Source organism: Bombina bombina, chromosome 4, assembly GCF_027579735.1.
Source record: "Bombina bombina isolate aBomBom1 chromosome 4, aBomBom1.pri, whole genome shotgun sequence".
Lineage (NCBI taxonomy): Eukaryota > Metazoa > Chordata > Amphibia > Anura > Bombinatoridae > Bombina > Bombina bombina.
The window spans coordinates 225369100-225392741 of record NC_069502.1 but is presented as its reverse complement, the minus strand read 5'-3'; the positions used below and the strand labels follow the sequence as shown (position 1 = coordinate 225392741).

The 23642-nt window shown below is 40.0% G+C and overlaps 1 protein-coding gene across 2 annotated transcripts in view; it reads right to left on the bottom strand.

Annotated features, from left to right (window-relative positions):
* Positions 1-20741: 20741 nt before the first annotated feature.
* Positions 20742-23642, bottom strand: part of RYK (receptor like tyrosine kinase) — a 677262-nt gene continuing 674361 nt past the window's right edge. For both annotated transcript variants that reach the window (XM_053709793.1, XM_053709795.1), the window contains exon 15: positions 20742-23097. In XM_053709793.1, the coding sequence (XP_053565768.1) occupies positions 22986-23097 (112 nt within the window). In that variant the 3' untranslated portion in view covers positions 20742-22985. The remainder of the gene's footprint in view (positions 23098-23642) is intronic.

The following is a 23642-nucleotide window of genomic DNA, read 5'->3' as shown; positions in this document are numbered from 1 at the left end:
TTAATGCCACCCACACTAAACTATCTCTAAGCTGCCACCACGTAAGATTTTCTAGGTCTAGAACTGACTAGAGAGTGTTGCTTTGCACAGTGACGTGCAGTGAGGTCAAAGGCGGGTGAGGCAGTGTCTTTGATACGCCCGAGAAACATACACACATACATATTATTTATATATATATATATATATATACACACACATACTCTGTCACACACACTCTCTCTCAGTCACACACACTCTCTCTCAGTCACACACACTCTCTCTCTATCTCACACTCTCTCTCTGTCACACACTCTCTCTCTGTCACACACTCTCTCTCTGTCACACACTCTCTATCTCACTCTCTCTCTGTCACACACTCTCTATCTCACACACACTCTCTCTCAGTCACACACACTCTCTCTGTCACACACACTCTCTCTGTCACACACACTCTCTCTGTCACACACACTCTCTCTGTCACACACACACTCTCTGTCACACACACACTCTCTGTCACACACACACTCTCTGTCACACACACACTCTCTGTCACACACACACTTTCTGGCCTTTGCACCCACTTGCCTGGAGTGGCTAGATTGTGACAGATTGGTTAAGGTGGAAAGGGTCTGTTAACCTTTTCTATGCCAAACAAGTGACTGGTGCACTTGTTTCCTGTTTACAGTATATGTTATTGATGTGATCAGTTTCCAGAGATTCATCTCCTTGGTCAATTATTATTCTATTCATAACCTAATCTCTGACAATTATAGCTCTGCACAGGCTGATATCCTTAACTTAAACTTGTCTCATTGCAATTTAATTATTGTGACAGTCTAGTCAAAATTTCATGATTCAGATAGAGCATGTAATTTTAAAAAACTTTCCAATTTACTTTTCTCATCAAATTTGCTTTGTTCTCTTTGTATTCTTTGTTGAAAGCTAAACCTAGTTAGGCTCATATGCTAATTTCTAAGCCCTTGAAGGCGGCCTCTTATCTAAATACATGTGTCAGTTTTTTACAGCTAGAGGGTGTTCGTACTCACGCACGTGGAGTTACTTATGAGACGGCACTGATTGGCTAAAAACATACGCCTAGATTTAGAGAGTTTTGTCGGTAAAGACCCACGGTGCTAACAAAGCTTTTTTTTCCAGCGAACCCTTAAGACAACGCTGGTATTACGAGTTGTCTGAATGGCTGCATTAGCCTCAGAAAAGGGAGCGTTGAGCATAATTTAGCTCCACTTCAACCCTCAATACCAGCGTTGCCTACGGTAGCAGTAAGCTGGAACAACGTGCTCGTGCACGATATCCCCATAGGAAACAATGGGGCTGTGCTGGCTGAAAAAAAAACTAACACCTGCAAAAAAAAAGCAGCATTCAGCTCCTAACGCAGCCCCATTGTTTCCTATGGGGAAACACTCTCTAAGTCTACACCTAACACCCTAACATGAACCCCGAGTCTAAACACCCCTAACCTTACACTTATTAACCCCTAATCTGCCACCCCCGAAGTCGTCGTCGCCATCTAAATTATATTATTAACCCCTAATCTGCCGCTCTGGACACCATAGCCACATACATTATATGATCGGAACAGCCAATAGAATGCGAGTAACCTTAATTCAGCCTTAGGACATCGTAAGAAGAGGATGGCTCCATGTCGGATGGATTCAAAATGGCTCCGCTCCGATTGATTGAAGACATCTGCCGCTTGGAGGACCTCTTCTGCCCCGATCGGATGAAGACTTCTGACCCATCGGTGCCCGGCTGGGTGAACACGGCTCCAGTTAGGGTGATCTTCACAGGGAATAGTGTTTGTTTTTTTTAAAGGGGGATCAGGTGGGTTTTAGAGTAGGGGGTATGTGGGTGGTGGGTTATAATGTTGGGGGGTATTGTATTTTTATTTACAGGTAAAAGAGCCGATTACTTTGGGGCAATGCCCCGCAAAAAGCCCTGTAATTTAGGATAGGGCATTTTATTATTTTGGGGGGGCTTTTTATTTTGTTAGGGGGCTTAGATTAGTTGTAATTAGTTTAAACTTATTGTATTTTTTTTATATTCTGTAATAAATTAAGACTCCAAGGAGGAGAGATTGACTTAATGACAGGTTTGATACGAACCAAAGCCTGAACAAAACAATGAATATCAGGAAGATTAGCGATCTTTCTGTGAAAAAGAAAAGAAAGGGTAGAGATTTGTCCTTTCAAAGAACTTGCAGACAAACCCTTATCCAAACCATCCTGAAGAAATTGTAAATTTCTAGGAATTCTAAAAGAATGCCAAGAGAATTTATGAAAAGAACACCAAGAAATGTAAGTCTTCCAAACTCGACAATAAATCTTTCTAGAGACAGATTTACGAGCCTGTAACAAAGTATTAATCACTGAGTCAAAGAAACCTCTATGACTAAGAATCAAGCGTTCAATCTCCATACCTTCAAATTTAATGATTTGAGATCCTGATGGAAAAATGGGACTTGAGATAGAAGGTCTGGTCTTAACGGAAGTGTCCAAGGTTGGCAACTGGCCATCCGAATGAGATCCGCATACCAAAACCTGTGAGGCCATGCTGGAGCCACCAGCAGTACAAACGAACACTCCATTAGAATCTTGGAAATCACTATTGGAAGGAGAACTAGAGGCGGAAAGATATAGGCAGGATGATAATTCCAAGGAAGCAACAACGCATCCACTGCTTCCGCCTGAGGATCCATGGATCTGGACAGATACCTGGGAAGTTTCTTGTTTAGATGAGAGGCCACCTCCATGGGAGGCAAAGTTTGTAAAACTGAATTGTGGGTGTGGTGAGGGGTGTATTTATAGGCATTTTGAGGCTTGGGAAACTTTGCCCCTCCTGGTAGGAATGTATATCCCATACGTCACTAGCTCATGGACTCTTGCTAATTACATGAAAGAAACCTCTATGACTAAGTATTAAGCTTTCAATCTCCATACCTTCAAATTTAACGATTTGAGATCCTGATGGAAAAAAGGGCCTTGAGATAGAAGGTCTGGCCTTAACGGAAGTGTCCAAGGTTGGCAACTGGCCATCCGAACGAGATCCGCATACCAAAACCTGTGTGGCCATGCTGGAGCCACCAGCAGTACAAATTAACGCTCCATTAGGATTTTGGAAATCACATTTGGAAGAAGAACTAGAGGCGGAAAGATATAAGCAGGTTGATAATTCCAAGGAAGTGACAACGCATCCACCGCTTCCACCCGAGGATCCCTGGATCTGGACAGATACCTGGGAAGTTTCTTGTTTAGATGAGAAGCCATCAGATCTATTTCTGGAAGTCCCCAGATTTGAACAATCTGAAGAAATACCTCTGGGTGAAGAGACCATTCGCCCGGATGTAACGTATTGCGAGTGAGATAATACGCTTCCCAATTGTCTATACCTGGGATGTGAACCGCAGAGATTACACAGGAGCTGGATTGCGCCCATACAAGTATCCGAGATACTTCTTTCATAGCCTGAGGACTGTGAGTCCCACCTTGATGATTGACATACGCCACGGTTGTGACATTGTCTGTCTGAAAGCAAATAAACGATTCTCTCTTCAGAAGAGGCCAGAACTGAAGAGCTCTGAAAATCGCACGGAGTTCCAAAATGTTGAATGGTAATCTCGCCTCCTGAGATTCCCAAACCCCCTGCGCTGTCAGAGATCCCCATACAGCTCCCCAACCTGAAAGACTCGCATCTGTTGAGATCACAGTCCAGGTTGGACGAACAAAGGAGGCCCCTTGAACTCAACAATAGTGATCCAACCACCAAGTCAGAGAAGATCGAACATTGGGATTTAAGGATATTAATTGTGATATCTTTGTATAATCCCTGCACCATTGGTTCAGCATACAAAGCTGGAGAGGTCTCATGTGAAAACGAGCAAAGGGGATCTCGTCCGATGCAGCAGTCATGAGACCTAGAATTTCCATGCACAAAGATAACGAAGGGAATGATTGAGACTGAAGGTTTCGACAAGCTGAAACCAATTTCAGACGTCTCTTTTCTGTTAGAGACAAAAAAATGAACACTGAATCTATTTGGAAACCCAAAAAGGTTACCCTTGTCTGAGGAATCAAGGAACTCTTTGGTAAATTGATCCTCCAACAATGTCTTTGAAGAAACAACACAAGTTGATTTGTGTGAGATTCTGCAGAATGTAAAGACTGAGCAAGTACCAAGATATCGTCCAAATAAGGAAATACCGCAATACCCTGCTCTCTGATTACAGAGAGAAGGGCACCGAGAACCTTAGAAAAGATCCTTGGAGCTGTTGCTAGGCCAAAAGGAAGAGCAACAAACTGGTAATGCTTGTCTAGAAAAGAGAATCTCAGGAACTGATAGTGGTCCGGATGAATTGGAATATGAAGATATGCATCCTGTAAATCTATTGTGGACATATAATGCCCTTGCTGAACAAAAGGCAGAATAGTCCTTATAGTCACCATTTTGAATGTTGGTATCCTTACATAACGATTCAATATTTTTAGATCCAGAACTGGTCTGAAAGAATTCTCTTTCTTTGGTACAATGAACAGATTTGAATAAAACCCCAGGCCCCGTTCCAGAACTGGAACTGGCACAATTACCCCAGCTGACTCCAGGTCTGAAACACATTTCAGAAACGCCTGAGCCTTTACTGGGTTTACTGGAATGCGTGAGAGAAAAAATCTTCTCACAGGCGGTCTTACCTTGAAACCTATTCTGTACCCTTGAGAAACAATGTTCTGAATCCAAAGATTATGAATCGAATTGATCCAAACATCTTTGAAAAAAACGTAACCTGCCCCCTACCAGCTGTGCTGGAATGAGGGCCGCACCTTCATGCGGACTTGGGAGCTGGTTTTGATTTTCTAAAAGGCTTGGATTTATTCCAGACTGGAGAAGGGAAACTGTTCCTTTAGGGGAAGGGTCAGGCTTCTGTTCCTTATTCTGACGAAAGGAACGAAAACGATTAGCAGCCCTATATTTACCCTTAGATTTTTTATCCTGAGGCAAAAAAACAATTTATGTAAGAACTTACCTGATAAATTCATTTCTTTCATATTAGCAAGAGTCCATGAGCTAGTGACGTATGGGATATACATTCCTACCAGGAGGGGAAAAGTTTCCCAAACCTCAAAATGCCTACAAATACACCCCTCACCACACCCACAAATCAGTTTAACGAATAGCCAAGAAGTGGGGTGATAAGAAAAAAGTGCGAAAGCATAAAAAATAAGGAATTGGAATAATTGTGCTTTATACAAAAAAATCATAACCACCACAAAAAGGGTGGGCCTCATGGACTCTTGCTAATATGAAAGAAATGAATTTATCAGGTAAGTTCTTACATAAATTATGTTTTCTTTCATTTAATTAGCAAGAGTCCATGAGCTAGTGACGTATGGGATAATGACTACCCAAGATGTGGATCTTTCCACGCAAGAGTCACTAGAGAGGGAGGGATAAAATAAAGACAGCCAATTCCGCTGAAAAATAATCCACACCCAAAATAATTTCAATTTTATAAAGAAAAAAACTGAAAATATAAGCAGAAGATTCAAACTGAAACAGCTGCCTGAAGTACTTTTCTACCAAAAACAGCTTCAGAAGAAGAAAACACATCAAAATGGTAGAATTTAGTAAAAGTATGCAAAGAAGACCAAGTTGCTGCTTTGCAAATCTGATCAACCGAAGCGTCATTCCTAAACGCCCAGGAAGTAGAAACTGACCTAGTAGAATGAGCTGTAATCCTTTGAGGCGGAGTTTTACCCGACTCGACATAAGCATGAAGCACAAACTTACTTCACCACCTCCATAGGAGGCAAAGTTTGTAAAAACTGATTTGTGGGTGTGGTGAGGGGTGTATTTGTAGGCATTTTGAGGTTTGGGAAACTTTGCCCCTCCTAGTAGGAATGTATATCCCATACGTCACTAGCTCATGGACTCTTGCTAATTACATGAAAGAAAACTCCCTTTCCCCCAGTAACAGTTGAAATTATAGAATCCAACTAAGAACCAAATAATTTATTACCTTGGAAAGAAAGAGAAAGCAACGTTGACTTAGAAGTCATATCTGCATTCCAAGATTTAAGCCATAAAGATCTTCTAGCTAAAATAGCTAAAGACATATACCTGACATCAATCCTAATGATATAAAAAATGGCATCACAAACAAAGTTATTAGCATGTTGAAGAAGTTTAACAATGCTATAAGCATTATGGTCTGACACTTGTTGCGCTAAAGCCTCCAACCAGAAGGTGGAAGCCGCAGCAACATCAGCCAAAGAAATAGCAGGTCTAAGAAGATTACATGAACATAAATAAGCCTTCCTTAGAAAGGATTCAAGCTTCCTATCTAAAGGATCCTTAAAAGAAGTACTATCTGCCGTAGGAATAGTAGTATATTTAGCAAGAGTAGAAATAGCCCCATCAACTTTGGGGATTTTTCCCCAAAACTCTAATCTATCAGACGGCAAAGGGTACAATTTCTTAAACCTTGGAGAAGGAGTAAATGAAGTACCCAGACTATTCCATTCCCTAGAAATTACTTCTGAAATAGCATCAGGAACTGGAAAAACTTCTGGAATAACTACATGAGGTTTAAAAACCGAATTTAAACGCTTATTAGTTTTAATATCAAGAGGACTAGACTCCTCCATATCTAATGCAATCAACACTTCTTTCAGTAAAGAACGAATAAACTCCATCTTAAACAAATATGAAGATTTATCAGTGTCAATATCTGAGGCAGAATCTTCTGAACCAGATAGATCCTCATCAGAGATAGATAAGTCAGAATGATGGCGGTCATTTAAAAATTCATCTGAAATATGAGAAGTTTTAAAAGACCTTTTAAATTTACTAGAAGGAAGTATAACAGACAGAGCCTTCCGAATAGAATTAGAAACAAATTCTTTTACATTAACAGGAACATCCTGAACATTAGATGTTGAAGGAACAACAACAGGTAATGGATTATTACTAATGGAAATATTATCCGCGTTTGATAGTTTATCATAACAACTAACACAAACTACAGCCGGAGGAACAGTTACCAAAAGTTTACAACAAATGCACTTAGCTTTGGTAGAACCAACATCAGGCAGCGTCTTTCCAGAAGTAGATTCTGATCCAGGGTCAGGTAGTGACATCTTGCAATATGTAATAGAAAAAACAACATATAAAGCAAAATTATCAAATTCCTTAAATGACAGTTTCAGGAATGGGAAAAAATGCAAAACAGAACAAGCCTCTAGAAACCAGAAGCAACTAAAAAATGAGACTGAAATAATGTGAAAAAAACTGGCGCCAAGTATGACGCCCACATTTTTTGGCACCAAAAAACGTCTGCAACAAACACGAGTAAAAAATTATGCAACTACGTGAAAAGTTCCGGCGTCAACTATGACGCTGGAAATGACGTTATTCTCGCGCCAAAAATGACGCAATAAATTCTAGCATTTTCTGCACCCGCAAGCCTAACAGCCCGCAATTTAGAAGAAAAAAGACAATTGAAAATTTTAAGGTAAGAAATTTTTTTAATTCATATGCATTTTCCCAAAAAATGAAACTGACAGTCCGAAAGAAGGAACACCGATTGACCTGAATCATGGCAAATATAAGTTTAAAACATATATTTAGAACTTTACATATAAAGTGCCAAACCATAGCTTAGAGTGTCATAAATAAAATAAGACTTACTTACCCTAAGACACTCATCTACATATAGTAGATAGCCAAACCAGTACTGAAACGAGAATCAGTAGAGGTAATGGTATATAAGAGTATATCGTCGATCTGAAAAGGGAGGTAGGAGAAGAAATCTCTACGATCGATAACAGAGAACCTATGAAATAGATCCCCTAGAGGAAGACCATGGTATTCAAATAGGCAATACTCTCTTCACATCCCTCTGACATTCACTGCACTCTGAGAGGAAAACCGGGCTTCAGCTAGCACAAACTTACTTCACCACCTCCATGGGAGGCAAAGTTTGTAAAACTGAATTGTGGGTGTGGTGAGGGGTGTATTTATAGGCATTTTGAGGTTTGGGAAACTTTGCCCCTCCTGGTAGGAATGTATATCCCATACGTCACTAGCTCATGGACTCTTGCTAATTACATGAAAGAAACGGTACTGAGAAAAAAAGGCATACACAAACTGCAAAACAGGTTGCAATTGCTTCAATTTTTCTGAAATTTTAACAGTGTACCCACTAAGCTTTTAGAAGGATTGCACCACAAGTTAATGAGCAATAAACCCCCAAATGACAAAACCGGATTGAAAAATGTGTAAAACCGGTTTAACACCCCTATAAGCACCTTGCCACAGCTCTGCTGTGGCCCTACCTGCCCTTAGGAACGATAATATGGGGTTAAAGCTTCGAATAGGCCCTCAGAAGATCATCAGGACCTCAGGAGAAGTTGCTTGCTGCTTGTCTGTATAACTGAATGCGCAACTGAGGCGTAAAAATAGGCCCCGCCCACCTCACTCTATGTTACTGGGGCCTACTCAAATCTAACAAACTTAGGCCTAGATTTAGAGTTCGGCGGTAGCCGTCAAAACCAGCGTTAGAGGCTCCTAACGCTGGTTTTGGCCGCCCGCTGGTATTTGGAGTCAGTGATTAAACGGTCTAACGCTCACTTTTCAGCCGCGACTTTTCCATACCGCAGATCCCCCTACGCCATTTGCGTAGCCTATCTTTTCAATGGGATCTTCCTAACGCTGGTATTTAGAGTCGTTTCTGAAGTGAGCGTTAGAGCTCTAACGACAAGATTCCAGCCGCCTGAAAATAGCAGGAGTTAAGAGCTTTCTGGCTAACGCCGGTTTATAAAGCTCTTAACTACTGTACCCTAAAGTACACTAACACCCATAAACTACCTATGTACCCCTAAACCGAGGTCCCCCCACACCGCCGCCACTCGATTAAAATTTTTAACCCCTAATCTGCCGACCGCCACCTACGTTATACTTATGTACCCCTAATCTGCTGCCCCTAACCCCGCCGACCCCTATATTATATTTCTTAACCCCTAACTTGCCCCCCACAACGTCGCCGCAAGCTACTTAAAATAATTAACCCCTAATCTTCCGACCGCAAATCGCCGCCACCTACGTTATCCCTATGTACCCCTAATCTGCTACCCCTAACACCGCCGACCCCTATATTATATTTATTAACCCCTAATCTGCCCCCCTCAACGTCGCCGACACCTGCCTACACTTATTAACTCCTAATCTGCCGAGCGGACCTGAGCGCTACTATAATAAAGTTATTAGCCCCTAATCCGCCTCACTAACCCTATCATAAATAGTATTAACCCCTAATCTGCCCTCCCTAACATCGCCGACACCTACCTTCAATTATTAACCCCTAATCTGCCGACCGGAGCTCACCGCTATTCTAATAAATGTATTAACCCCTAAAGCTAAATCTAACCCTAACACTAACACCCCCCTAAGTTAAATATAATTTTTATCTAACGAAATAAATTAACTCTTATTAAATAACTTATTCCTATTTAAAGCTAAATACTTACCTGTAAAATAAATCCTAATATAGCTACAATATAAATTATAATTATATTATAGCTATTTTAGGATTAATATTTATTTTACAGGCAACTTTGTATTTATTTTAACCAGGTACAATAGCTATTAAATAGTTAAGAACTATTTAATAGTTACCTAGTTAAAATAAATACAAATTTACCTGTAAAATAAATCCTAACCTAAGATATAATTAAACCTAACACTACCCTATCAATAAAATAATTAAATAAACTACCTACAATTACCTACAATTAACCTAACACTACACTATCAATAAATTAATTAAACACAATTGCTACAAATAAATACAATTAAATAAACTATCTAAAGTACAAAAAATAAAAAAGAACTAAGTTACAGAAAATAAAAAAATATTTACAAACATAAGAAAAATATTACAACAATTTTAAACTAATTACACCTACTCTAAGCCCCCTAATAAAATAACAAAGCCCCCCAAAATAAAAAATTCCCTACCCTATTCTAAATTAAAAAAGTTACAAGCTCTTTTACCTTACCAGCCCTGAACAGGGCCCTTTGCGGGGCATGCCCCAAGAATTTCAGCTCTTTTGCCTGTAAAAAAAAACATACAATACCCCCCCCAACATTAAAACCCACCACCCACATACCCCTAATCTAACCCAAACCCCCCTTAAATAAACCTAACACTAAGCCCCTGAAGATCTTCCTACCTTGTCTTCACCATCCAGGTATCACCGATCCGTCCTGGCTCCAAGATCTTCATCCAACCCAAGGGGGGGTTGGCGATCCATAATCCGGTGCTGAAGAGGTCCAGAAGAGGCTCCAAAGTCTTCCTCCTATCCGGCAAGAAGAGGACATCCGGACCGGCAAACATCTTCTCCAAGCGGCATCTTCGATCTTCTTCCATCCGGTGCGGAGCGGGTCCATCTTGAAGCAGGCGACGCGGATCCATCCTCTTCTTCCGATGTCTCCCGACTAATGACGGTTCCTTTAAGGGACGTCATCCAAGATGGCGTCCCTCGAATTCCGATTGGCTGATAGGATTCTATCAGCCAATCGGAATTAAGGTAGGAATTTTCTGATTGGCTGATGGAATCAGCCAATCAGAATCTAGTTCAATCCGATTGGCTGATCCAATCAGATTGAGATCGCATTCTATTGGCTTTGTTATTTTATTAGGGGGCTTAGAGTAGGTGTAATTAGTTTAAAATTGTTGTAATATTTTTCTTATGTTTGTAAATATTTTTTTATTTTCTGTAACTTAGTTCTTTTTTATTTTTTGTACTTTAGATAGTTTATTTAATTGTATTTATTTGTAGCAATTGTGTTTAATTAATTTATTGATAGTGTAGTGTTAGGTTAATTGTAGGTAATTGTAGGTAGTTTATTTAATTATTTTATTGATAGGGTAGTGTTAGGTTTAATTATATCTTAAGTTAGGATTTATTTTACAGGTAAATTTGTAATTATTTTAACTAGGTAACTATTAAATAGTTCTTAACTATTTAATAGCTATTGTACCTGGTTAAAATAATTACAAAATTGCCTGTAAAATAAATATTAATCCTAAAATAGCTATAATATAATTATAATTTATATTGTAGCTATATTAGGATTTATTTTACAGGTAAGTATTTAGCTTTAAATAGGAATAAGTTATTTAATAAGAGTTAATTTATTTCGTTAGATAAAAATTATATTTAAGTTAGGGGGGTGTTAGGGTTAGACTTAGCTTTAGGGGTTAATACATTTATTAGAATAGCGGTGAGCTCCGGTCGGCAGATTAGGGGTTAATAATTGAAGGTAGGTGTCGGCGATGTTAGGGAGGGCAGATTAGGGGTTAATACTATTTATGATAGGGTTAGTGAGGCGGATTAGGGGTTAATAACTTTATTATAGTAGCGCTCAGGTCCGCTCGGCAGATTAGGGGTTAATAAGTGTAGGCAGGTGTCGGCGACGTTGTGGGGGGCAGATTAGGGGTCAATAAATATAACATAGGGGTCGGCGATGTTAGGGCAGCAGATTAGGGGTACATAGGGATAACGTAGGTGGCGGCGTTTTACGGAGCGGCAGATTAGGGGTTAAAAGTGTAATGCAGGGGTCAGTGATAGCAGGGGCGGCAGATTAGGGGTTAATAAGTGTAAGGGTAGGGGTGTTTAGACTCGGGGTACATGTTAGGGTGTTAGGTGCAGACGTAGGAAGTGTTTCCCCATAGGAAACAATGGGGCTGCGTTAGGAGCTGAACGCTGCTTTTTTGCAGGTGTTAGGTTTTTTTCAGCTCAAACAGTCCCATTGTTTCCTATGGGAGAATCGTGCACGAGCACGTTTTGGAGGCCGGCCGCGTCCGTAAGCAACTCTGGTATCGAGAGTTGCATTTGCGGTAAAAATGCTCTACGCTCCTTTTTTGGAGCCTAACGCAGCATTTGTTTTAACTCTCGATACCAGAGTTAAATTTATGGTGCGGCCAGAAAAAAGCCCGCGGAGCGTTAACAGCCCTTTTACCGCCGAACTCTAAATCTAGGCCTTAGTTTGAAAACCATGTGGGTTATAACAAACCCAAAATAAGCCAAATTACCCCTAAAGCAAACGTCCCATAAACCTAAACGTTACTCCCAGAACACACAAATGCTTGTACAAATTTCATATAAACAAACTGAGTGCCCCAAAAAAGTTTTAGCCCTTTATGCAAGCTAGTAAAACCTCTTTCATACTAGGATTACTGCTTACCCTTCCCCTAATGGGGATACTGTCAGCTTTTCTGAGTTAACAGAGTCTCTGCAGAACAATGACTGAACATACCTCATTGCTGTAAAACAAGAACCGTTCCTCACACTGAAGTTTTCCTGTACTCGTCAGCTCATATGGGAACAGCAGTGGACCTTAGTTACAAATGCTAAGATCATCATCCTCCAGGCAGAAATCTTCATCTATGTCCTGCCTGAGAGCAAATAGTACAACACCGGTACCATTTAAAAATAAACTCTTGATTGAAGATGAAATAAAAACTAACAGTTTAACACCTCTTCTCTTTACTCTTCCTGCTTAGAGCCAGCAAAGAGAATGACTGGGGGGTGGAGTTAAGGGGGGAGCTATATAGACAGCTCTGCTGTGGTGCTCTCTTTGCTACTTCCTGTCAGGAAGGACAATATCCCACAAGTTAGGATGAATCCGTGGACTCGGTACATCATGCAAAAGAAATATGCCCAAGCCTTAAAACGAGTCAAATAGTTAGGGAATACTATATATATATATATATATATATATATATATATATATATATATATATATATATATATATATATATATATATATATATATATATATATATATATATATATATATATATATATATATATATATATATATATATATGTATTAACCCTTAGTCTCCCTGTCACCAAAAAACAGAATTTATGTTTACCTGATAAATTACTTTCTCCAACGGTGTGTCCGGTCCACGGCGTCATCCTTACTTGTGGGATATTCTCCTCCCCAACAGGAAATGGCAAAGAGCCCAGCAAAGCTGGTCACATGATCCCTCCTAGGCTCCGCCTACCCCAGTCATTCGACCGACGTAAAGGAGGAATATTTGCATAGGAGAAATCATATGATACCGTGGTGACTGTAGTTAAAGAAAATAAATTATCAGACCTGATTAAAAAACCAGGGCGGGCCATGGACCGGACACACCGTTGGAGAAAGTAATTTATCAGGTAAACATAAATTCTGTTTTCTCCAACATAGGTGTGTCCGGTCCACGGCGTCATCCTTACTTGTGGGAACCAATACCAAAGCTTTAGGACACGGATGAAGGGAGGGAGCAAATCAGGTCACCTAGATGGAAGGCACCACGGCTTGCAAAACCTTTCTCCCAAAAATAGCCTCAGAAGAAGCAAAAGTATCAAATTTGTAAAATTTCATAAAAGTGTGCAGTGAAGACCAAGTCGCTGCCTTACATATCTGATCAACAGAAGCCTCGTTCTTGAAGGCCCATGTGGAAGCCACAGCCCTAGTGGAATGAGCTGTGATTCTTTCAGGAGGCTGCCGTCCGGCAGTCTCGTAAGCCAATCTGATGATGCTTTTAATCCAAAAAGAGAGAGAGGTAGAAGTTGCTTTTTGACCTCTCCTTTTACCAGAATAAACAACAAACAAAGAAGATGTTTGTCTAAAATCCTTTGTAGCATCTAAATAGAATTTTAGAGCACGAACTACATCCAAATTGTGCAACAAACGTTCCTTCTTTGAAACTGGATTCGGACACAAAGAAGGCACGACTATCTCCTGGTTAATGTTTTTGTTAGAAACAACTTTCGGAAGAAAACCAGGTTTAGTACGTAAAACCACCTTATCTGCATGGAACACCAGATAAGGAGGAGAACACTGCAGAGCAGATAATTCTGAAACTCTTCTAGCAGAAGAAATTGCAAACAAAAACAAAACTTTCCAAGATAATAACTTAATATCAACGGAATGTAAGGGTTCAAACGGAACCCCCTGAAGAACTGAAAGAACTAAATTGAGACTCCAAGGAGGAGTCAAAGGTTTGTAAACAGGCTTGATTCTAACCAGAGCCTGAACAAAGGCTTGAACATCTGGCACAGCTGCCAGCTTTTTGTGAAGTAACACAGACAAGGCAGAAATCTGTCCCTTCAAAGAACTTGCAGATAATCCTTTCTCCAAACCTTCTTGAAGAAAGGATAGAATCTTAGGAATTTTTACCTTGTCCCAAGGGAATCCTTTAGATTCACACCAACAGATATATTTTTTCCATATTTTGTGGTAGATTTTTCTAGTTACAGGCTTTCTGGCCTGAACAAGAGTATCAATGACAGAATCTGAGAACCCTCGCTTTGATAAGATCAAGCGTTCAATCTCCAAGCAGTCAGTTGGAGTGAGACCAGATTCGGATGTTCGAACGGACCTTGAACAAGAAGGTCTCGTCTCAAAGGTAGCTTCCATGGTGGAGCCGATGACATATTCACCAGGTCTGCATACCAAGTCCTGCGTGGCCACGCAGGAGCTATCAAGATCACCGATGCCCTCTCCTGATTGATCCTGGCTACCAGCCTGGGGATGAGGGGAAACGGCGGGAATACATAAGCTAGTTTGAAGGTCCAAGGTGCTACTAGTGCATCTACTAGAGTCGCCTTGGGATCCCTGGATCTGGACCCGTAGCAAGGAACCTTGAAGTTCTGACGAGAGGCCATCAGATCCATGTCTGGAATGCCCCACAATTGAGTAATTTGGGCAAAGATTTCCGGATGGAGTTCCCACTCCCCCGGATGCAATGTCTGACGACTCAGAAAATCCGCTTCCCAATTTTCCACTCCTGGGATGTGGATTGCAGACAAGTGGCAGGAGTGAGTCTCCGCCCATTGAATGATTTTGGTCACTTCTTCCATCGCCAGGGAACTCCTTGTTCCCCCCTGATGGTTGACGTACGCAACAGTCGTCATGTTGTCTGATTGAAACCGTATGAACTTGGCCTTTGCTAGCTGAGGCCAAGCCTTGAGAGCATTGAATATCGCTCTTAGTTCCAGAATATTTATCGGGAGAAGAGATTCTTCCCGAGACCAAAGACCCTGAGCTTTCAGGGGTCCCCAGACCGTGCCCCAGCCCACCAGACTGGCGTCGGTCGTGACAATGACCCACTCTGGTCTGCGGAAGCTCATCCCCTGTGACAGGTTGTCCAGGGACAGCCACCAACGGAGTGAATCTCTGGTCCTCTGATCTACTTGTATCGTCGGAGACAAGTCTGTATAGTCCCCATTCCACTGACTGAGCATGCACAGTTGTAATGGTCTTAGATGAATTCGCGCAAAAGGAACTATGTCCATTGCCGCTACCATCAAACCTATTACTTCCATGCACTGCGCTATGGAAGGAAGAGGAACAGAATGAAGTATTTGACAAGAGTTTAGAAGTTTTGATTTTCTGGCCTCTGTCAGAAAAATCCTCATTTCTAAGGAGTCTATTATTGTTCCCAAGAAGGGAACCCTTGTTGACGGAGATAGCGAACTTTTTTCTACGTTCACTTTCCACCCGTGAGATCTGAGAAAGGCCAGGACAATGTCCGTGTGAGCCTTTGCTTGTGGAAGGGACGACGCTTGAATCAGAATGTCGTCCAAGTAAGGTACTACTGCAATGCCCCTTGGTCTTAGCACCGCTAGAAGGGACCCTAGTACCTTTGTGAAAATCCTTGGAGCAGTGGCTAATCCGAACGGAAGTGCCACAAACTGGTAATGCTTGTCCAGAAATGCGAACCTTAGGAACCGATGATGTTCCTTGTGGATAGGAATATGTAGATACGCATCCTTTAAATCCACCGTGGTCATGAATTGACCTTCCTGGATGGAAGGAAGAATTGTTCGAATGGTTTCCATTTTGAACGATGGAACCTTGAGATGTTTAGGATCTTGAGATCTAAGATTGGTCTGAATGTTCCCTCTTTTTTGGGAACTACGAACAGATTGGAGTAGAACCCCATCCCTTGTTCTCCTAATGGAACAGGAGGAATCACTCCCATTTTTAACAGGTCTTCTACACAATGTAAGAATGCCTGTTTTTTTATGTGGTCTGAAGACAATTGAGACCTGTGGAACCTCCCCCTTGGGGGAAGCCCCTTGAATTCCAGAAGATAACCTTGGGAGACTATTTCTAGTGCCCAAGGATCCAGAACATCTCTTGCCCAAGCCTGAGCGAAGAGAGAGAGTCTGCCCCCCACCAGATCCGGTCCCGGATCGGGGGCCAACATCTCATGCTGTCTTGGTAGCAGTGGCAGGTTTCTTGGCCTGCTTTCCTTTGTTCCAGCCTTGCATTGGCCTCCAGGCTGGCTTGGCTTGAGAAGTATTACCCTCTTGCTTAGAGGACGTAGCACTTGGGGCTGGTCCGTTTCTGCGAAAGGGACGAAAATTAGGTTTATTTTTGGCTTTGAAAGACCTATCCTGAGGAAGGGCGTGGCCCTTGCCCCCAGTGATATCAGAGATAATCTCTTTCAAGTCAGGGCCAAACAGCGTTTTCCCCTTGAAAGGAATGTTAAGCAATTTGTTCTTGGAAGACGCATCCGCTGACCAAGATTTTAGCCAAAGCGCTCTGCGCGCCACAATAGCAAAACCAGAATTTTTCGCCGCTAACCTAGCCAATTGCAAAGTGGCGTCTAGGGTGAAAGAATTAGCCAATTTGAGAGCATGAATTCTGTCCATAATCTCCTCATAAGAAGAAGAATTATTATTGAGCGCCTTTTCTAGTTCATCGAACCAGAAACACGCTGCTGTAGTGACAGGAACAATGCATGAAATTGGTTGTAGAAGGTAACCTTGCTGAACAAACATCTTTTTAAGCAAACCTTCTAATTTTTTATCCATAGGATCTTTGAAAGCACAACTATCTTCTATGGGTATAGTGGTGCGTTTGTTTAGAGTAGAAACCGCCCCCTCGACCTTGGGGACTGTCTGCCATAAGTCCTTTCTGGGGTCGACCATAGGAAACAATTTTTTAAATATGGGGGGAGGGACGAAAGGTATACCGGGCCTTTCCCATTCTTTATTTACAATGTCCGCCACCCGCTTGGGTATAGGAAAAGCTTCGGGGGGCCCCGGGACCTCTAGGAACTTGTCCATTTTACATAATTTCTCTGGAATGACCAAATTCTCACAATCATCCAGAGTAGATAACACCTCCTTAAGCAGAGCGCGGAGATGTTCCAATTTAAATTTAAATGTAATCACATCAGGTTCAGCTTGTTGAGAAATTTTCCCTGAATCTGAAATTTCTCCCTCAGACAAAACCTCCCTGGCCCCCTCAGACTGGTGTAGGGGCACTTCAGAACCAATATCATCAGTGTCCTCATGCTCTTCAGTATTTTCTAAAACAGAGCAGTCGCGCTTTCGCTGATAAGTGGGCATTTTGGCTAAAATGTTTTTGATAGAATTATCCATTACAGCCGTTAATTGTTGCATAGTAAGGAGTATTGGCGCACTAGATGTACTAGGGGCCTCCTGAGTGGGCAAGACTGGTGTAGACGAAGGAGGGGATGATGCAGTACCATGCTTACTCCCCTCACTTGAGGAATCATCTTGGGCATCATTTTCTCTAAATTTTGTGTCACATAAATCACATCTATTTAAATGAGAAGGAACTTTGGCTTCCCCACATACAGAACACAGTCTATCTGGTAGTTCAGACATGTTAAACAGACATAAACTTGATAACAAAGTACAAAAAACGTTTTAAAATAAAACCGGTACTGTCACTTTAAATTTTAAACTGAACACACTTTATTACTGCAAATGTGAAAAAGTATGAAGGAATTGTTCAAAATTCACCAAAATTTCACCACAGTGTCTTAAAGCCTTAAGAGTATTGCACACCAAAACCGGAGCCGTTTTTATATTTAACCCCTTTACAGTCCCTGGTATCTGCTTTGCTGAGACCCAACCAAGCCCAAAGGGGAATACTATACCAAATGACGCCTTCAGAAAGTCTTTTCTATGTATCAGAGCTCCTCACACATGCATCTGCATGTCATGCTTCCCAAAAACAAGTGCGCAATAGAGGCGCAAAAATGAGACTCTGCCTATGATTAAGGAAAGCCCCTAGAGAATAAGGTGTCCAATACAGTGCCTGCCGGTTATTTTACATAGTTCCCAAGATTAAAATAATTCCTCAAGGCTATGGGGTATAAAATATGCTTATATATAAATCGTTTTAGCCCAGAAAATGTCTACAGTCTTAAAAGCCCTTGTGAAGCCCTTTTTTCTTTATGTAATAAAAATGGCTTACCGGATCCCATAGGGAAAATGACAGCTTCCAGCATTACATGGTCTTGTTAGAATGTGTCATACCTCAAGCAGCAAAAGTCTGCTCACTGTTTCCCCCAACTGAAGTTAATTCCTCTCAACAGTCCTGTGTGGAAACAGCCATCGATTTTAGTAACGGTTGCTAAAATCATTTTCCTCTTACAAACAGAAATCTTCATCTCTTTTCTGTTTCAGAGTAAATAGTACATACCAGCACTATTTTAAAATAACAAACTCTTGATTGAATAATAAAAACTACAGTTAAACACTAAAAAACTCTAAGCCATCTCCGTGGAGATGTTGCCTGTACAACGGCAAAGAGAATGACTGGGGTAGGCGGAGCCTAGGAGGGATCATGTGACCAGCTTTGCTGGGCTCTTTGCCATTTCCTGTTGGGGAGGAGAATATCCCACAAGTAAGGATGACGCCGTGGACCGGACACACCTATGTTGGAGAAAGTGCCTGCCTTCTGCCTAAGATATCCTTCCCAAGGATATACCTGTCCCAAATAACATTGCAGTTTGACTCAACAGTGCAAGTCCCCATACATAGTAGACAAAGGCACTTACTTGCAGCCTGGCCGTCCGGCAGGACGATAACTTACTAGGTATGTGAGAATGACGCTCCTCACATAGAAAAAAGAAACAGAGTAAACCTACTTTGGCTTTCTATACCATGGGCAGCAAATATGTTAAGAAAACGCAGCAAGGCACAACTTACAAGTTCCTAACTGCTTTAAAGCCACCACTCCCCTACTGAAGAGACTAACGTGGAGTACGGCTAGACCCAGACTTAAAGGAAGAGTCAGAGTAAACCTAATCTGGCTTTAAAATAATACGATCTTGATTAAAGCTAACTCTTCTTCAGACACCAAAAATGTAGTTCCTCCATGCAGCAAGGCAAAGAGAATGCCTTGAGTTTGTGGGTAGGTGATACTTAACAGCTTTGCTGTGGTGGTCTTTGCCTCCTCCTGCTGGCCAGGAGTGATATTCCCAACAGTAATTGATGATAATCCGTGGACTCAGTGTGTCATTAGAAAGAAAACTGCTTACTTTAGACAACCCATCTATGGTATTTCCCAGGTAATGCTGTTCTCATAAGGAACAGCATTCAACACCTGGGGAAAACTGTGGATAACAAAAGGAGCAGTACACTGTAGACCAGGGGGCTGGTAGATAAATCTGCATTTCACATGGGAGGCATGTGAGATTTTCACATAGGGAAAAGATTTTCACTGCCATGATAAAAATTCATAGTCTACCACTCATTTATAGGCACTCTGAGGAAAAAATGACTCAGATCAGTTGAAAACCCTTATGAATTACATGTAGATCAGGACTTAAAGGGAGAGTATACACCAATTTTCATATAACTGCATGTAATAGACACTACTATAAAGAAGAATATGCACAGATGCTGATATAAAAATCCAGTATAAAACCTTTTAAAAACTTACTTAGAAGCTCACAGTTTAGCACTGTTAATGAAGTAGTCTGGGACACCAACTGAAAGGGGCTGGGTAAACAAAAAAGGAGCATACACTCCCCACCTCCCCCTTACCTGCATATGAAGAGACACATAAAATAAGCAGGAGTCTGCAAACGCGTGTATACATCTGGCACTGTGTGGCTTGGTTAGGAGTCTGAAAATCAGCACAATGTTCTTAAAAAAATAATCAAAACTATACATTTTTATAAAAACACTACCAGATGGGCTATATAAACGGATCTATAAAACATTTATGCAAAGAAAAATCTAGTGTACAATGTCCCTTTAACCTCACTCCATCATGGGTACAAAATGACTTGGGAATACGTGAGTGATTTATAGCTCTGGTATGTTGGGGTGTTTTAACCTCCTTCTAGTGGACAGGAGGCCAATTCCCACAAGTAACAACTCGTAGACTCTCACCATCTAATGAAATAAACTGAATTTCTTCAAAAAGTATTTTCCAACCTAAGGCCCAGAGAGCAGAGCACAGCATTTTAATGTGTTTATCCCATAAATTAACAAAACTAGATTATATTTGTGCCTGAAAAAGGCATGGATATTACTGCACTTTCACATGAATTACATTTTAACACAAGCTGTTTAGATGCAGCACAGTATAGTCTGGGATCATAGCCAAATGTTATGGTATATAATCACAGACACAACTTGTGAAAATTTGGACTGCCCTAAGGATAATCATCTCAGAGCATACATAAAATGTTTGGTTAAAGACTCTTGAGGCACTTCATCATTTGCTTTCTAATTACAAAATAAAACATTAAGCAACCTACACACCTTATTATGTATGATAGCATATGTACCATAACGTTAACTTTGGTCAGTTACAAATTATCTATGCGTCTATTGTATTTTGCAATCCCTGAACTCCGTAAAAGTAGTTTGTTGAATGACATGACTTTTCTTAGCAACAGACACCAGGAATTAAGGGAAACACATTTTATATGTAAAAAAATAAATAAATGCAAAGCATAATAAAAAGACAAACATCTACATTGGTAATTTGAGGTAAGCAACTTTCATTGGAGACAATGGACTAACGCATTTCACCCTTTTTTCTGCATCAGTTAGAGTTAGCACTGAAACGAAAGTATTCTGAAAAGCTAACACTGTGTAAAAGCAAAACATGATGCATTGCCCCAAAAATTATTTCTATTTCTTCAGTACCAAAAATTCCAGCAGTTATTTAACAAATTAAACAATAATAATGTATTGCAAATATAATCAAGATGATATGTTTGTTTAAAGTAATGAAGAGTTAAAATATATCCGCCAATAGCAAATATCCAAATTCATCTTTTAGGTTAAGAAAATAAAAAAACTCTTCATTGGGCCTATGGTTTAGAAAACTTCTGTGACAATATTCAATAAAACCAATTCAATTTGCAATGCTTTAAAATTTTTGGTAGTTATGAATATGTGGGGAAGGCAACACTTAACAAGGTATTACATACTTGATGTTTGAAAAGATTAAAATGGCCCACTTCACATGCCGCTGGGTGTGGGGCACAGCATACATCAATATAAGGAAGTTCAGCTTTATTTTACACAATTACAAAAGAAGCACTTTAGTTGGTAAAAGAATAAATAAAAGCACAAGCAAGCATAAAAAAAAAAAAAAAAGGACTGAAAGTACGAAAGTGCTTCTTCATAATCAGTGAACATTTCATTTTTAAGGGGACACAACATATATATTATGAAGTCTTAGATCAAATAAGTCACTGAAGGACCATTATCAGCGAGGCAGGGTTCAGTTTAAAGAGCATTACTAATGTTTTACTATTTGTATGATCCATTTTATAAACTAATAAACAAGATAGTCAAAGGACTGTCAATATGCTAAATTATAGTACTGTGTGCTGATGTTTCTCTCTTAAACATGAACAACTGGTAAAACAGTAATGGTGAAAAATTGACAGATATCTATACAAGTCAACAACTCTTCAAAAACAGCCAATATATTCTCTTTAATTTATTTTAAAAAACAAAACAAAAAACAGTTCTGTTTTTGGTATTAAAATCTCTCATCACAGGTCACAGATGAGGACCAATTAATGTGCTACTGTTATACTGTAGTGTGTGTAGCTAAGAGTATGGCTACGTCACGAAACGCGTCAGTTGTGTTAGCGGATCACACACTGCTTGCACTCATGTATTTTAACTTTGTCCTATGTGCTGGCTTAATCGCTTTTAAACTGGTATAAGAATAAAGCATTTGAAGATTTTACTGTTGGTGCTCCTGCTACATTGTTTGTTTGCTGTATTAATAGACTACATTCCTTATGAATATTTTAGTAGGGAAATAAAACTAATGATTTAATTTTTTAAACGCCTACTACTTTTAACCTTTTCACACTTGGATCGAAGACTTCATGACATATACACACAAACCTTTAAAAACTAGAATTTTTTTTTTGTTGCCTACGTTTGGTTTTTAAAACCCAAAAAATGTCTAAAAATAGGGGGTCACATAAAAGGCATTATTTAGAAACTTTACTACAAAAGGCAATTCTTATTAGGAAAGAACATATTGTAACCCTTTCGCTGTGTTACAGCTGATTGACTGAATATATCAAAATATTTGTGCTGTAGTTAAACAATTATTTTATATCTATATACAAACGATACTGTGAATTGTTGAATCATAATACCAAGGAGCATATATAACAAAGGCATTGTTAAGTGTTATTACCCATCTTTTCATCCTTTTATAAAGGAACAATGCATTTAAGTCCAAAAGCATACCATAAAAAACAAATACAAAAAATAAAGGTAATTTTTTTTCCTTTTTGTTTGATCTTCGTTCACCAAAATAAACAGGAGAAAGTTTTGGAGAAAAAATAAATCCAATATTTTTATAGCACTAATGTCTTTAAGTTAGCCAGTGTCCTTTGTAAAAACTGTATAAGGATTCCATTTCAGGTGGTGTTTTGCAGGGACACAAGACGTTCTCTTTAATCTTGTATGTAGTGTTCATTCAGCTTCAAAAATGTGTTTGAATAGCTATGAAATACTCTGATTCAAAAAGTATTTTACAAAACATAATAAAAAAACAAATGGATGTAGACTAAATGTATCCCAAGGCACTGTGCTGTGAGCGATTTTTACAGAAATGGGAGGTCTGTTAAGTCCTTGCTGTTTAATCCTGTGGACAGCAAGCTCCAGCTCTCACACATAAGCTCCCAGGGCTGCATGGAATTCAGTCAGGCATTGTACTAACTGCTGGAACTTTGGTCTTTCTTCTGGGTCTAAGGCCCAGCAGCAGGCCATGACAGCAAACCTAAGGAAGAAAGAGGGAGATGTAATATTCCATTAGTAATGATGCAAATTTTGGTGAGGAAAAAAATATTCTGAAGTCACAAAACCTAACAAAACAAAATCAAAATCTCAATCGAATGAAGATTTTATGAAGCTGTATTATTTAACCAACACTTCAAAACTTTGCATGGAAACAGCTTCAGCAAGAATACCAAACCATTATGATCTCCTAAATGCATCAAAGCTGACAAAACTAACATCTCTAATACCGTATACTACTACAATGGGCCTGGCAAACATAAGGCTCTGTATGTATGCGCACACACACACACACACACACACACATATATATATATACACAGTTGTGTTCATAAATTTACATACCCTGGCAGAATTTATGATTTCTTGGCCATTTTTCAGAGAATATGAATGATAACACAAAAACTTTTCTTTCACTCATGGTTAGTGTTTGACTGAAGCCATTTATTATCAATCAACTGTGTTTACTCTTTTTAAATCATAATGACAACAGAAACTACCCAAATGACCTTGATCAAAAGTTTACAT